Genomic DNA, 15,019 nt, shown 5'->3' with positions numbered 1-15,019 from the left:
GGAGACCACTTTACCGAGCACCAATCTACACCAGGTCTCACCAACATACATGAGACTACACTGGGAGCACTGAACCAATATAGGAACCCAACAGACTCACAGGCAAAGTGTTGCTTCACCTAGAAGAACTCTTTGGGGCTTTGAATGGTATTGAGGGAGGAGGGGCAAGGGGAGGTGCAGCACTTTGTGTATTGAAATGTTTTAAAGCAATATTATATTAGAGGGAGGTCAACTAAAATCAAGGGACAAAATTGAATAATCAAGTCCAATGCTAATCTCCATTCAAATCTAATTCCAGTAAGCTTGGCAACACTTTAATGCTTTAATTTATCCAGCCCAAGATAATTCTTTATAATACATTCTTTATAGAAAATAAATGTGCTTGTTATTAACTTAGTATTTGAGACAGAGGCCACATGGAAGCCCACTTATTGCCTCAAGTTTGGTCACAAGAGGAAGAAATAAGCTCTCCCACTGCACAAGGAAAATTAAGAGTAGAGACCACAATTAAAAGTGACAGTTTCTTTAATTCTTGCATCCAGTTGAAGTTTATGCCATTAATACACAAGCTCCTCCAACTTCTTTGATTTTCTCTTCAGCTTTCCTGCTGAAGAACTTAGCCTTGACAATGACCGGCTGTTTTGGAAGTCTTCCTTTGCCCAAAACTTTATAGTAACCCTGAAAAACAAGAACAAGATCATTTTTAAAAAAAAAATGAAACAATTTCGTCCCAACTTAAACTATTAACGTAGTACCTCTGATTTAAAAATCAGGTCAAAGAATGTATCTAAAACAAAAACATGTAGTTCTATGTTAAAAAGAGTTAAGTGTGCTTATATTTTTTTTCCCATTTGCTCCTCACAGCACTCAAGGTTAATTTATAATTACTGTATTACAAAAAGTTGTTTTGATACAAAATAAATAGATCTAACAACTAAAATCATCCAAAGAACCCCTCAAAGGTTAATAAAGCAGGCCAGAATCTAAAATCAACTTCTGTAAAACAGGACAGTACCAGATGGTAATGGCTATTTAAGATGCCATTTCTTATTTTGCACATGAATATACACAATTGATCACAATTAAAACTGAGAATGGAATTACATTAAAAATAATGTAAGAATGGAAACTGGCCAAAGGAGAACAGGATAGCTTTAATGAATACCACAGAGGTCATTCATTCTGTTAACCTTTTGATTGTGACTGGGCAATGTGCTAACACCTTTTTATAGCAAATGCTACTCAAATGTTTAGTGATTTAGAATACAAAACAATACAGTACAGAAACAGGGTACCAGCTAAAAGCAAATCAAAATCATCCTGACACTAATCTCTCCTACCTACACATTGCCCATATCCATCCAACTTCCTTACATCCATGCACCTTATCTAAACATCTCTTAAAAGCCTCCAATTTATTTGCCTTTACCATCATACCAGGCAGTGCATTCCAGGAATCCAACACTTGAGTAAAAAAAACACTTGCCTCTCACACCCCCTTTGAACCCTCTGCCTCTCACCTACAATGCATGCCCTCTGTTTATTGAACATTGTACCCTGGGAAACATACTCCTTGTCTACCCTATCTGCACCTCTCAATATACCTCCAGATCTCCCCACAGACTACAAACTTAATTTCCCATGTGATGAGATCTCAGGAACACTGCTGTCCAAAGCATACACTAGCAACTTTTACTAAAATGGTTAAAAATGGAAATTCTTATCTGATACCAATGACAAAAGGCATTTAAGGTTACTTGTATGCATTTCACCAATAGTTTTACCGAAACAGATTGTCAATTTAAACTGACAACCTGATTGCACTGACAGATGAATTGGGGACATTGGAACAGATAAAATGTAACAATTACACGTACCCATCTATCACTGAGGGTCACACAGAAGCTTGCATTGAAATGCCACTGCACAGACCAAATCAACGAGTGGCAATCAAAAGCAATGGCATACAAATCTAAAGCTCAAATCCAAATTATAGTCTAATAAAAATCTGTTTTCTGGCCATATCATCGGTCAATTAAAAAAAAACAGGTTTCTTGAAGAGTCTTATCCTTGGTAAGAGGAGTTTAAAAAGAGACAGCGCTATAGAGTGGGTGTTGGAGGAGTGAGGCGACGGAGCAGAGGGAGACAGTAGGAAGGCTTGGGCTCAACAGGGCTTCAGCGATAATGGGTTGAGGTGAGGTAGGTTGCCCTTCTGTGCTCAGTGTCAGATGTAGTCCAGGAGACTCCCAGCATCTTTGCCAGGTGCGTCAAGCTGCAGCTTCTTAGGGACTGTGTTAGGGAACTGGAGATGCAGCTCAATGACCTTCATCTGGTCAGGAAAAGTGAGATGATAGAAGAGCTATAGACAGGTAGTCATACCGGGGCCTCAGGAGAGATATGTGGGTAACAGTCAGGAGAGGGAAGGGCAAGAGCACCCCTGTGGCTGTACCCCTTGAGAATAAGTACTCCTGCTTGAGTACTGTTTAGGGAGTGTGAGAACAGCCTACGTAGGGGAACCAACAGCGGCCATGCCTCTAGCACAGAAGGGTAGGAAAAGGAAGAGGATGGCAGCAGTGATAGAGGACTCTATAGTTAGGGAGTCAGACAGGTGATTCTGTGGACATAGGAAGAAGCAGGGTTTGCCTCCCAGATGCCAGGGACTGGGATGTTTCTGAACGCGTTCAAGATATCCTGAAGTGGGAAGGAGAACAGAGAGGTTGTGGTACATATTGGTACCAACAACATAGGCAGGAAAAGGGGGGAGGTCCTGAAAGCAGATTACAGGAAGTTAGGAAGGAAGTTGAGAAACAGGACCACTAGTCCATCTCAGGATTACTGCCTGTGCCACATGACAGTGAATATAGAAATACAGTGGAGGATAAAAGTGGATAAAACGAGGAGGCCAGCAACTACGGAACAAGAATGTTCTTCTGCACAGGAGCCTCAAGAAAGCTGACATTGCTCCATCAACATGGGAGGATCTGGCTCAAGATCACTCACAGCGCAGGGACGCCATTGGGAAAGGTGTGGACGCTGCTGAGAACAAGCTCGTAGAGGCAACAGAGGAAAGGCATAGGAAGCACCACAATAGAGCTTCTGCCCCTGCTGCCCCTCCATGCCTCACCTGCCAGGTATGTGGCAAGCAGTGCCTGTCAAGGATCGGCCTGTACAGCCACTCCAGGATGCACATATCAAACCCCACTAACTGACTGAAAGAAACCATCATCCTACGGGATGGATAGCTAGAGAGAGGATGAGGGATTGGAGCAGAGGGCAGGAATTCAGATTTCTGGAACATTGGGACCTCTTTTGGGGCAGGAGTGACCTATACAAAAAGGACAGGTTGCACTTGAATCCCAGGGGGACCAATGTCCTGGCAGGGAGGTTTGCTAAGACTATTGGGGAGAGTTTAAACTAGGATTGCTCAGGGGTGGGAACCAAACTAAAGAGACAGAGGAAAAGGCAGTTAGCTCACAAATAGAGGAAGCTTGGAGACAGTGCGAGAGGGAGGATAGGCAGGTGATAGAGAAGGGTCATGTTCAGACCAATGGCTTGAAATGTGTCTATTTTAATGTAAGAAGCATCATGAACAAACTGGATGAGCTTACAGCATGGATCAGTACATGGAGCTATGATGTTGTGGCCATGAGAGACTTGGATGGCTCAGGAGCAGGAATGGTTATTTTGAGTGCCAGGCTTTAGATGTTTCAGAAAGGACAGAGGGAGGCAAAAGAGGTGGGGGTGTGGCACTGCTGATCAGAGATAGTGTCATGGCTGCAGAAAAGGAGCAAGTTGGAGGGATTGTCTACCAAGTCTCTGTGGATGGAAGTTAGAAACTCTACTGGTTGTTTTTTTTCTATATAGACCACCCAATAGTAACAAGGACATCGAGGAGCAGATAGGGAGACAGATTCTGGAAAGGTGTAGCAACAACAGGGTTGTTGTGATGGGAGATTTTAGTTTCCCAAATATCAATGGGCATGTCCCAAGAGCGAGGGGTTCAGATGGGATAGAGTTTGTTAGGTGTGTTCAGGAGGGTTTCTTGACAATTATGTAGATAAGCTTACAAGAGAGGCTGTACTTGATCTGGTATTGGGAAATGAACCTGGTCAGGTGTCAGATCTCTCAATGGGAGAACATTTTGGAGATAGTGATCACAGTGCTATCTCCTTTACCATAGTATTGGAGAGGGATAGGAACAGACAAGTCAAGAAAGTGTTTAATTGGAGTAAGGGGAAATATGAAGATATCAGGCAGGAACTTGAAAGCATAAATTGGGAACAGATGTTCTCAGGGAAATGTACAACAGAAATGTGGCAAATGTTCAGGGGATATTTGCGTGGGGTTTTGCTTATTAGATACATTCCAATGAGACAGGGAAAGGATGGTAGGGTATAGGAACCATGGTGTACAAAGGCTGTTGTAAATCTAGTCAAGAGCTTACGAAAGGTTCAAAAAAACTAGGCCATGATAGAGATCTTGAAGATGATAGGGCTAGCTCAAGAAAAATTAGGAGAGCCAGAAGGGGCCATGAGAAGGCTTTGGTGGACAGGATTAAGGAAAACCCCAAGGCATTCTTCAAGTATGTGAAGAACAAGAGGATAAGAGGTGAGAGAATAGGACCAATCAAGTGTGACAGTGCAAAAGTGTGTATGGAACCAGAGAAGATAGCTGGATACTTAATGAATACTTTGTTTCAGTATTCATTACAGAAAAGGATCTTAGCTACTGTAGGGATAACTTACAGCAGACTGAAAAGCTTGAGCACATAGATATTAAGGGAGAGGATGTGCTGGAGCTTTTGGAAAGCATCAAGTTGGATAATTTACCGGGACCAGATGCAATGTACCCCAGGCTAATGTGGGAGGTGAGGGAGGAGATTGCTGAGCCTCTGGCAATGATCTTTGCATCATCAATGGGGATGGGAGAAGTTCGAGGATTGCGGATGTTGTTCCCTTATTCAAGAAAGGGAGTAGAGATAGCCAGGAACTTGTAGACCAACGAGACTTACTTCAGTGGTTGGTAAATTGATGGAGAAGATCCTGAGGCAGGATTTATGAACATTTATGGAGCTCAGAAAAATAGAGGGCTATGGGTAACCGTAGGTAATTTCTAAGGTTAAGGACATGTTCAGCACAGCTTTGTGGGCCGAAGGGCTTGTATTGTGCTATAGGCTTTCTATGTTTCTAAGCACAACTAGGACACAACAAATAGATCAATAGTAGTACATGTCGCACAGTTAATCATGTCACTAATTTGGTGACTGACTGCACTATCAGGGAGCTACAGCCAGTGAATAGTATCAGTAATTACTCTTCGAGAACTCTAGCACATCAAGACAACGGGAAGTGTAAGGATGTGACTCTAGCCTCGAATTGTAGAACAATTGTCCGCTGAAAGCCCTGCACCAGATGCCTCTATACACGTCACTGCGGCTTTCCTCCAACTGCAGAGCCACATGAGCTAGAAACTGTGCAGACCTATTAAATTATACCAAATATGGACGTCATAATCTATTGCAAAGTATACATGTGTATGATAAAAGCAATTAGCCCAAGTCACAAGTGAACACATTTGTGCATCGCTAATTAGAAACACAAAAAAAACCTACAGCACAATACAGGCCCTTCGGCCCACAAAGCTGTACTGAACATCTCCTTAGGAATTACCGAGGGTTACCCATAGCACTATTTTTCTAAGCTCCAGGTACCTATCCATGAGTTTCTTAAAAGACCCCCAAAATATCTGCCTCCACCACTGTCATCGGCAGCCCAAAGTAATTGCACCAGTTCCCTTATTTCATTATCTCTGCAAATTACTCTAAAGTGTCTAACAGCTACACCCCCCATTCGTTTTTCTACTTAGCTCGGGTGAGTAATTTTGCACTAACAAACTAACAGAAGCACACCTTTGTGGTGGGAGGATGTGCAAATGCTACACAGTAGTCACTGGAGCTATGAACCAGGTATATTAACTGCTCTAGCACCATGCCACAATGTGATTCTTTTCTGAAAAAACTAATTCATGAGACACAGATTACAAAATTCAGGACTGAAATCACAAAAGGGCAAAAAGATCAGCAAAAGGAATACAAATGGAATAGGGAAATGTGTTTGCAAGCATTGACAAAAGGATGGGGGGGGGGGGGGTCAAAAACAAGTGCCAGATAAATGGAATGTCAGAAGAAAACAAAGTCATACATAATATTTAAATTGGTGTTACTGATAACATTACATCAGCAAATGTATTAAGAGTCCAGGAGGGGAGAATGAAGGAGCACATACGGAGCATTAAACTTCAGATCACCTATTCACTAATTCAAGAAGCCCAACTACTACCCACTGGCAACAAGGGTGCTGATGACTTCATGCATTGTACAAGGTAATTCATTTCTGACCCATCACTTACAAGTTCCCCCAAAATTAGGAAAAAATGTGTACTACTTACTGCATGTACAACATCAATGACAGGGGCTGGTCCTTCCGGCTTCTTAGCATAGTTTAATCTGGTTTGTTCACTGACCAGTGTCCACAACTTATCCAGATTTATGGTAGGACAGAATAACTGGTTTTTCTTTAAATGGTAATGTCTCATACCAACTTTCCCAAAGTAACCGGGGTGACTGGAAAATATGGTCGATGAAAATCAAACTTAGAGCATTAAATAAACAAAACTTATACAAATTGTTTTGGTGCAACTAGTACTTCAAGAAAATTCAGTGTACTTCTCCCTATCCCCACCATGTTCATTTACAAATATAACAATCATTAAAACCATAAAGAAAGGAATTATTTCTTCATTCCCATTTCATAGGGACAACTCAATTTGTCTCAAATCAAACTCTAGGACAACCAATTTTGCTTTATTATTTGCATCTATTGAAAAGCTTTAGTTTCTGTTCATCTCAAACAATGAATTCAGATCAATGGGACTTCAACTAAAAATCTTTGCACCAACAGTAGGGTTGGAGGGCAGAAAGATATTTGGATCCAAGATTGGGAACGAGGTGCATCCAAGGAAGGGTGATGGCAAACAAAGGGGCGAAATAAAAGCCAACTACTGTACAATTAGTCAGCCCCAATGTTCCTGCAGTGGGAGGGATTACACTGGTACCATTACTTTTGGAAATATTAGTTACAAGCCTGCATAAACATTTGAAACTGAAAATATAGACCCCACCATTCTTTAACCATGTTATAGGTGTGGTTAAATATTTCAATATGTAGTAGTTGAACAGGTCCATGGGCCACCAGCTCTAGGCCAACCATTGTGTCCACTTATACTAATCCCACTTGCATGCATTCCTAAACTTAGCTCATTCACCATCTTAAAAGGCATTTATTTTTGTCAACACCACCTCCTCTGGTAGCTATCATCTACTTTGTGAAAGATTTGCCCCTTAGATTTCCTTTAAAGCCATTCATCTGTATCGAGCCCTTGGCTGGACACCTCTACTTTGTGTACTTCACATTACCTGTGAGCCCCATCTGCTCTAGTCCCAGCCTGCCCAGATTTATAATAATCAGTTAATGTATTGAGAATTTTTTCTGCATCTCCCAGTCTTAATCTCATCATTCTTGTGTATACAGAACCCAGTCTTGATCAAGTAACAATTTCCTAAGTTTTATTCTCAATGCATCAATTAAAGCAAGCTTCATGGCCTTTTTACATACCCTGCCTACCGACATTAGCACTTCCATCATTCTGTTACTCCCCAGGGCCCTGTTGCTCACCACACACTGTCCTGGCTTAATTTACCAAAATACATTTGTATTCAATTTCAACTGCCATTTCCTTGCCTAATTCCCATTTAATCTTGAAGAACACTCCGATAACACACAATGGCTCCTCCATTATACATTTCATCTTCAAAAAATTAACTTAAAATGAATCCTGCTTCTGACCTTCCAGATCAGCCTGTCCCTGTCTTGTGGATCCTCAAAGGCCTACCACCTCCAAAATAAAAAAAAATCGAATTTCAGAGACCCCCCCCCCTCCCGACATGCTGATGACCCCCAATTCTGTCTTTATCTTTCCAAATGTAAGCTTCTTGCATTCCAAAAAACTTCTCCAGCATTGAAGCAAGGCTGACTGATTATTCCTACCCACCTTCCTTAAAGTGCAAAATTAGTATCACCCAGTCTCCCCATACCTCAACTAATGAAGTTACAGAACTGCCAGAGAACTGGTAATCTCATCCTTTACTTCACAAAAACAACCAAGGATACATTCAGCTGTCACTATCCAGACTTTTGTTTTAGGACATCTAATGTCCCCTCCTTTGTAAAGTTGATGTGCTCCAGCACATCACCGTTTCTGACCCTTCACCTCCCAAACAATAGCTTCTATATCCTTCATGACAAATAGATCAATTTAGATATTCACTCACAGATTGCCAGATTGAGCTTTCAGGAATTTATCTCATCTGCCAGGAGCATCTCATGGCCTTAAATTCATTATTGTCTTATAATGTTAACTGACTTAAAGTTAAAAAAACATATACTCGGCATACTTCCCCTTTCCTGACCAGACCCTCAGTATTTCTAGTTGACCAGTTTTCCACTAATCTTCTCCACCTCACCCTCACTGCAACAGGTACATATTTGCCCAAACTCTTCCTTCTGGAAGGGGTCTCTAACTACGAGAGGCCTCTTCCAACCAATTTTTCACATTTCTTGTCTGGTACCATCAAAATTAGGACTTCAATAGAGGACAAGTTCTATCTCTCCCCAAGACTACCCTGAAATTAGATTATTTGCCACGTCCCAATGTGTTCAGCCTCACTGGGGTCAAGGTGTTGTCCCTTCTCCAGTAAAGCCATCTACATATTGCTTCAGTAAACTTTCCTGTCCCTTTCAATTCCTAATCCCAGTCAACATTAAAAAGTTATCTATTGCAAATTCATTATTCCTATAGCTTGTATATTCCTACCTACATGCTCCCATAACTTCTGCTGGCTATTTGGGTCTTGCAGTACAATTTCAATGTTAAAATAAAAAGGGAGGGTAAAGTTATAACCACAAGACCTCACTGCACATATCCAAGATATCCTCTTGAAATACTGCTGTGATTCAACAATGCATCACCCTCTACTCTTACCTCCACTTCTATCACACCTGTATCACTACCCTGACAAGCTGCCACCCCTCAGCCCCATTCCTGCAATATCACAATTCATGTATCCATGACTCAGGTCACTAACTACCTGTCCAAATTTACATTATAGTAAGATTACCACTAAACTTACTGTATCAAATCTGGAACATGGATAGGCACAAAAGCCCAGATTCAATTAAGGGTTTGAAATCTCTGCCCTAGGCAAACCATTTTACCTTCGGGCTGTACATGTTAACACATTTCAGGAGCACAACAGAAATTAAGTCATATCAACTTGAAATTTTCTATTCAGTGAAATGGGAAGGAAAAAATTATGCTGTAGAAGATCTCAACCAAACCCAAATGCAACTCTGCGAATCTGCAATACATTACTGAAAAGCAAATCCAACATTCATTACTAACCTTTAATAGCAGTCTCACAAGAGTAGCATATATTAATTAGGAAAAATAAATCAATTTTGATTCCAAGTTATTAGACATGTTGAATTCCAAAACCAATTTACAAGAATGCCAAAACAGGTAGGGGGAAAAGAGACAACAAAATAGTCAGCTTTTAAGGACTTAAAGGTATGCATTGAGGGGACACAAAGATTCTGCAGGTGCTGGAAATCTTGAGCAACACAGAATTCTGAATGAACTCTGCAGATATCTATAAGAAGGGGAAATCAGCAGTTGATACTTCAGGCCCAAACTATCAGGACTAAGACAGAAGCCAGAATTAAAATGTAAGCAGAGAAGAGCACAAGCTAACAGGTAATAGGCAAGTTCAGGTGAGAAGGACAGTGCAGTTTCCCAGGGTGGCACAGTTTACTTCAGATAAGCTGTAGGGAGAAGGCAGGCTCCAATTTAGTTTCAGGTAACCAACGGTAAGTGACAAATTAAAGCTACCATTTGCATAGCACATTGTATTAAACAATTTAGGTGTCCTTCAAACACATATTGAAGGGAGTAATGGTCGACATTTCAGGTTAAAATCCTTCATCAGTTCTGGAAAGGAAGAAGCCAGAACCTGATCCAGGGTTCATTTCCCTTTCTGGTTCAGTTTAGAGGGGTCTCGGCCCCAAATATCAACTGTTTATTCCTTTTTGTAGATGCTCTGACACGCTGAGCTTGTTCAGCAATTTTGCAGATTGCTCTACATTTCCAGCATCTGCAGGATCTGTGTGTAAAAATTTTTCCTATGTAGTTTTGTTCTTACTGTCGAGATGCAGTTCAATCAAAAGATTACCAATGTTGAACAGAATCCAATTAATAAAATTAACAGTCCATCATTAAGTACTGTAGGCGATCAGAACAACCAGGAACCCCAGGATCCAATTCAAATCTTTGTAAATTTTGAATGTCAAACAACTTGAAAGGGCAGTGAAAAGAATAAACATAGCTAAAATGTCCAATTCCATACTACTGAAAAACTAACTGATTTTTAATAGTTAAGGCAACCAGCTTTTGAAACAGTACATTTCATTTTGAGACAGCATGTTTCTTTAACACGTCTTTACTCTTGCTATCAATAATCCTATCAATACCACATACTACAATATTCCCACTTCATTGATCAAAACACTTAATTGTACAATACATACTATTTATCAAAGTTGATTCTGTGGTGATGCATTCCACCAGCATTGCCTCGGCCTCCAGGATGCTTCCTGTGTTTGCCTTAAATGACAAAATATAATTAAACACCCATTATTTACAACTCATACAGTAGATTCTGATTAATTGGGACACAATCTGCACTAGTACATTTTGGCCCAAGTTAGCTGAAGTTTCTTTGAAATCGTTAGATACAAGACTAACTACCACTTAATTGAGTAACAAATTATATTATTTAAGTACAGAACTTGTAACACTACTATAAAGCAATGCATTAGCTTCTAATAGTTAGAGGAATTCATCCAGTGTGCATTACTGTGTTCTTTTGATCGACTAAATTAAAAAAGCAGATATCTCATGCAGATAATGGACTGCCTTCAATGCTTTGACAATTGCATCCTCCAAGTCTTCATTATCATTGTAATATTCAAGATGATTGTCACTATCTCCCAAATTCTTTGTAGTTCCTAATTTCATTTTCACTCTTGGCCGTTGCTAAATTTTGAAACTTCAATGAGCAAGCCAGCTCTGAACTGTCTTACTACTTACTTCTTGTCAACTATCTCTGCCTTTTAAAGCACAAAACACACACAACTGACACTATTTCAAAACTGTTTGCTCCAAGCAGCTGCCCTGATATACATACATACACTATATATGCATAAACACAAAAAAGACTGGAATTTTTGACTCACCAATACGGCCATGACCATGGCTAACGTGCCCTCGCAGCTTCCTGGTTTTCCTAAACCGAGTTGGCTGAAAGAATTTAAAATATTTAAGTCATTAACAATCAAAAATATGAAATATCATACACTTGCTAGATAATACCACTACTGATGCAAATTGAATTCACCACTCATATTAGCAATGTGCATTTTAACAGAGGTGAAAAGTATGAAGTTATCCAACTAGACTTTGATTCCAAGCAAAACACCCTGCAGAAACACTAAGATTCTACATGGATAATGGAATGTGTGGTGCACTTGTGAACACCCCCCAGTACATCCTTGGGCAAAAAAATGCATTTCACTGCATGTTTCAATGTTAACCATTATTAAATAAACTCAAATCTGCATTCACCAAACCACAGTACACCACTACTAAGTTACTTGACCAACATTACAATGATCTGAGACACAAATGAATGACCTTCTGGCTGTTGATATTTTCCTCTTCACACTAGATTACCATTCTCAGTGATCAAGAAACAAAATTGATATCAGCATTTTCTCATTACCATCTATATTCATGCATCACAATGAACAGAAAGCCAACTTAAAACAAACCTCAATTACAATTGGAATTCAGTTAATATGAAGAGAACTCAAAACGCTATCTGCATATTAAAATAAACAATCCTTACACCCTTCTAACAGCACTCAGCTGCATTTCCACTTCACTTCCAGTCTCCAAGTTAACAAACTAGGTGGACATCAAAAACATCAGCCACCTTACAGGAAGGCACGATGGGCCCAGTAGCTACTTTACTGACCCCAAAGTAATAATTACAGTAGCCAACTCTTGTTTCTATTTCTCATTGTTTTAAACACATATCCGACTGATCCTTCCCAAGGAAACTTTATGGCAAAAACTCCGAATATCCCAGAAACAATTATTCGATTTAGAACTCTATTCCAATCATCCACGACCAGATATTGAAAGTTCTAACAAATACGATTGCTTATTGCTCCTTTTAGACTCCAGGCATTTAGTTAATTAAACGACATTATGTTCAAGCACGAAGCTCTAATAAAAATTGAGTTTGAATGTGCTCGAGAATCAGTCAGAAGGTGAACCACTGCAATAGTTTGCAGACCTGCCCATCTTTGTACAAACAGGAGGGAAACTTCCTACTAGAGCAAGATTCTGTTGGATGAATGAGGTTTACAGTTCGCCAGGAGAACAATGCAGGAACCTACAGCATCGAGGCACCACTGAGTTCTGCCGCGGGGAGAGAAGGTCAATGCTCTGCCTACGAATGGAACCAAAACCCCGCGCTTCTGAGGACTAGGCCGCGAGTACACGGCGGCGAAGCTAATTTTCACCACATTATACATAACCCTTGACTGAAATAACCACCCATGCTGTCCACAGAAGACGCCATAAGAATTACTATAGGCTATGTCCTAATAGAATGGCGCTGAGCGACCGATGCCGTCGGATTCAAGGCACTTAGATCGGTGCCAACTAACTAGCTGTACCTACCATCTTGGCTTGTGACGTAAAGAGGAACGAGAATGGAAGTCTCGCGGATTTATTCGAGATTTGGCAGAGTTGGAGAGCGCCTGCGCTATGTTGTCTTAATTATTCAGTCTGCGGGGCGGAGCTATTTGGTGGGGGATCGTTGTGGCTACAAACTGAACGAGATTAGACAGTGCTTGCAGTTTAAAATGTAATTTAATGCAAATAAGCCCTTTAGAGGACACAAGAGTTTTAATATTCTGTCTGGCACATGGAGATGTTGATAGATGTGAGTGGTTCTGCTTGATAGGATGAGTCATAGAATAATACATCATGGAAAAAGGTCCGTCGGTCCCAAAGGTCTCTGCCAGCCACGACATGTTAATTAGTCCCGATCCTTTCGCTTCCGTGTACCATCAAAATGCCTTTTAAATGTTGCAATTGTACGCACCTCGACCACTTCCTCTGGCAGCTCATTCCCAGCACCCACTACCCATCAAGAAATTACCTCTCCGGTCTCTTCTAATCGCGCCTCTCTTATATCTGTGCCCTTTAGTTTTAGCCCACCAAACCTGGGGGAAAAATTCTGACATTCACTTATCCATACCCCTCATGATTTTAGGAATTTATATGAGGTCACTAATACGCTCCAAGGAGTAAAGATCCAGCATGAACGAACTCTCCCTATAACTCGGGCCCTCAGACCAGGCAGTGTTCTCATAAATCTGCCCTCTCCCATTTGATGATTTCTTTCCTATTACAGGGTGGTCATAATTGTACACAATATTCCAAGTGTAGTCTCACCAAGGATTGATTTAACTGCAAGATAATTAACCTCTTCCTAAAGTCAATGCCCTAACTGACAAGGGCCAGCAAGCTATACACAATGTCTACTTCTACAATGTAACACTTTCGCGAAAGTTTCAAATCTCTTACTACCTTTCCTTTCAGTTAGTCCTGACGAAGGGTCTCGGCCCGAAACATCGACAGCGCTTCTCCCTATAGATGCTGCCTGGCCTGCTGTGTTCCACCAGCATTTTGTGTGTGTTGTTGTTTGAATTTCCAGCATCTGCAGATTTCCTCGTATTTTACGTCAATATGTGCCTTTAATGTTTCACTGATTACACAATGCATGAAGATTCATAACATTGTTACAGCTAAGTGAGAGATCTTTTGGATTGTTCTGGACTTGGAGCCCACCTCTGAAGGGGAGTAAATTCTCCCTATTTAATCTATGTGAATCCATTATCATTTCCAATGCTACTTCATTATGTTTGCTTACTTAAATCCATCACCCCTATGGGGACAAAGGCCGACAACAGCAGCTCTCCAGAGTCCTCCGTCCTGGGCCAGTCTTTCAAGTTGTCCCCAGATGTAACCTATCTGTAAAGACCCTTCCTCTCCCAGGGAGGAGCTCTTTGGAGCTTCTGCTGGCATTTCTGTAGTTCTGGGTTATTCCAGGATGAGGTTGCTAGCCCCATAACGATCCCTCCTTTCACAGTCAGGCTTGGGACCATCTATGGCAGAGTACTTTGTTTTTGTTTTACGTTAAATTTCGGAGTCCTACTGTTCTCTTCACTGGTTTACTTGTCTTTTTATAGGCTTAATTCCTTAGTGTTTACACTTCTGAGCTATGTATCGTCAAAAAATAGATTCTTGCCCTACACAGCCTTCTCTCATTAGTTACTGTAACATAAACCTTAATGAAGTTTATAAGCAGTTCCATCTGCTGATCCATTCCAAAATAACCAATGGCTATCAGTACAATCCATTCTGATAACTGACCTTATCTTCTCCCTCTTCCAAACCAGCAAAGCTCGATGACGAAGCACTCCCATGAACTCCCAATCCTATTACCAATAAGCACAGATGCTAAATAATGATCTATTGAACCCATTAATCCCAACTTTGTTCTACCCTACTCAGATGAAACCCTGCTCTGAGGGTTTGTGAGAAAAGGTCTTGTATATAGAAACATGGTCAACTGGAAATTGAAATGTTCATTGTTTAATGAAGATCTTTTTGATTAGTCATCTTTATAAGTTCTGTCTATTTCTTGACAACTGTTTATTTTAGCCAGGTGAGAAGTTTTACATTAACAAAACACAAATTAAAATGTATG

General features: G+C 40.6%; 1 protein-coding gene and 1 non-coding gene across 2 annotated transcripts; both read right to left on the bottom strand.

The window, feature by feature from the left end:
* Window positions 1-507: 507 nt before the first annotated feature.
* Window positions 508-12,973, bottom strand: rpl27a (ribosomal protein L27a). The gene is made up of 5 exons (XM_073049542.1): window positions 12,922-12,973; window positions 11,409-11,472; window positions 10,701-10,776; window positions 6,448-6,622; window positions 508-678 (listed from the first exon to the last, which is right to left on the bottom strand). Exons 1-5 carry the CDS (start codon window positions 12,922-12,924, stop codon window positions 550-552), a joined length of 447 nt encoding a protein of 148 aa, XP_072905643.1. The 5' UTR covers window positions 12,925-12,973; the 3' UTR covers window positions 508-549.
* LOC140729882 (small nucleolar RNA SNORA3/SNORA45 family) lies at window positions 5,244-5,375 on the bottom strand. Its single transcript, XR_012099425.1, has one exon. It is a non-coding gene; the product is annotated as a small nucleolar RNA SNORA3/SNORA45 family (small nucleolar RNA).
* Window positions 12,974-15,019: the final 2,046 nt, after the last annotated feature.

This window comes from Hemitrygon akajei, chromosome 6, assembly GCF_048418815.1.
Source record: "Hemitrygon akajei chromosome 6, sHemAka1.3, whole genome shotgun sequence".
Classification (NCBI taxonomy): domain Eukaryota; kingdom Metazoa; phylum Chordata; class Chondrichthyes; order Myliobatiformes; family Dasyatidae; genus Hemitrygon; species Hemitrygon akajei.
Note: the sequence above shows the minus strand (reverse complement) of the source record. Positions and strands in the feature narration are given on the sequence as shown.

Excerpts from the sequence above, each read along its gene's own strand:
- rpl27a (XM_073049542.1), bottom strand. Across the intron at positions 10,777-11,408 it reads CCATGGTCATGGCCGTATTG|GCAAACACAGGAAGCATCCT; the intron begins GTGAGTCAAAAA and ends TTGTCATTTAAG. Across the intron at positions 6,623-10,700 it reads AGAATCAACTTTGATAAATA|TCACCCCGGTTACTTTGGGA; the intron begins GTATGTATTGTA and ends CATATTTTCCAG.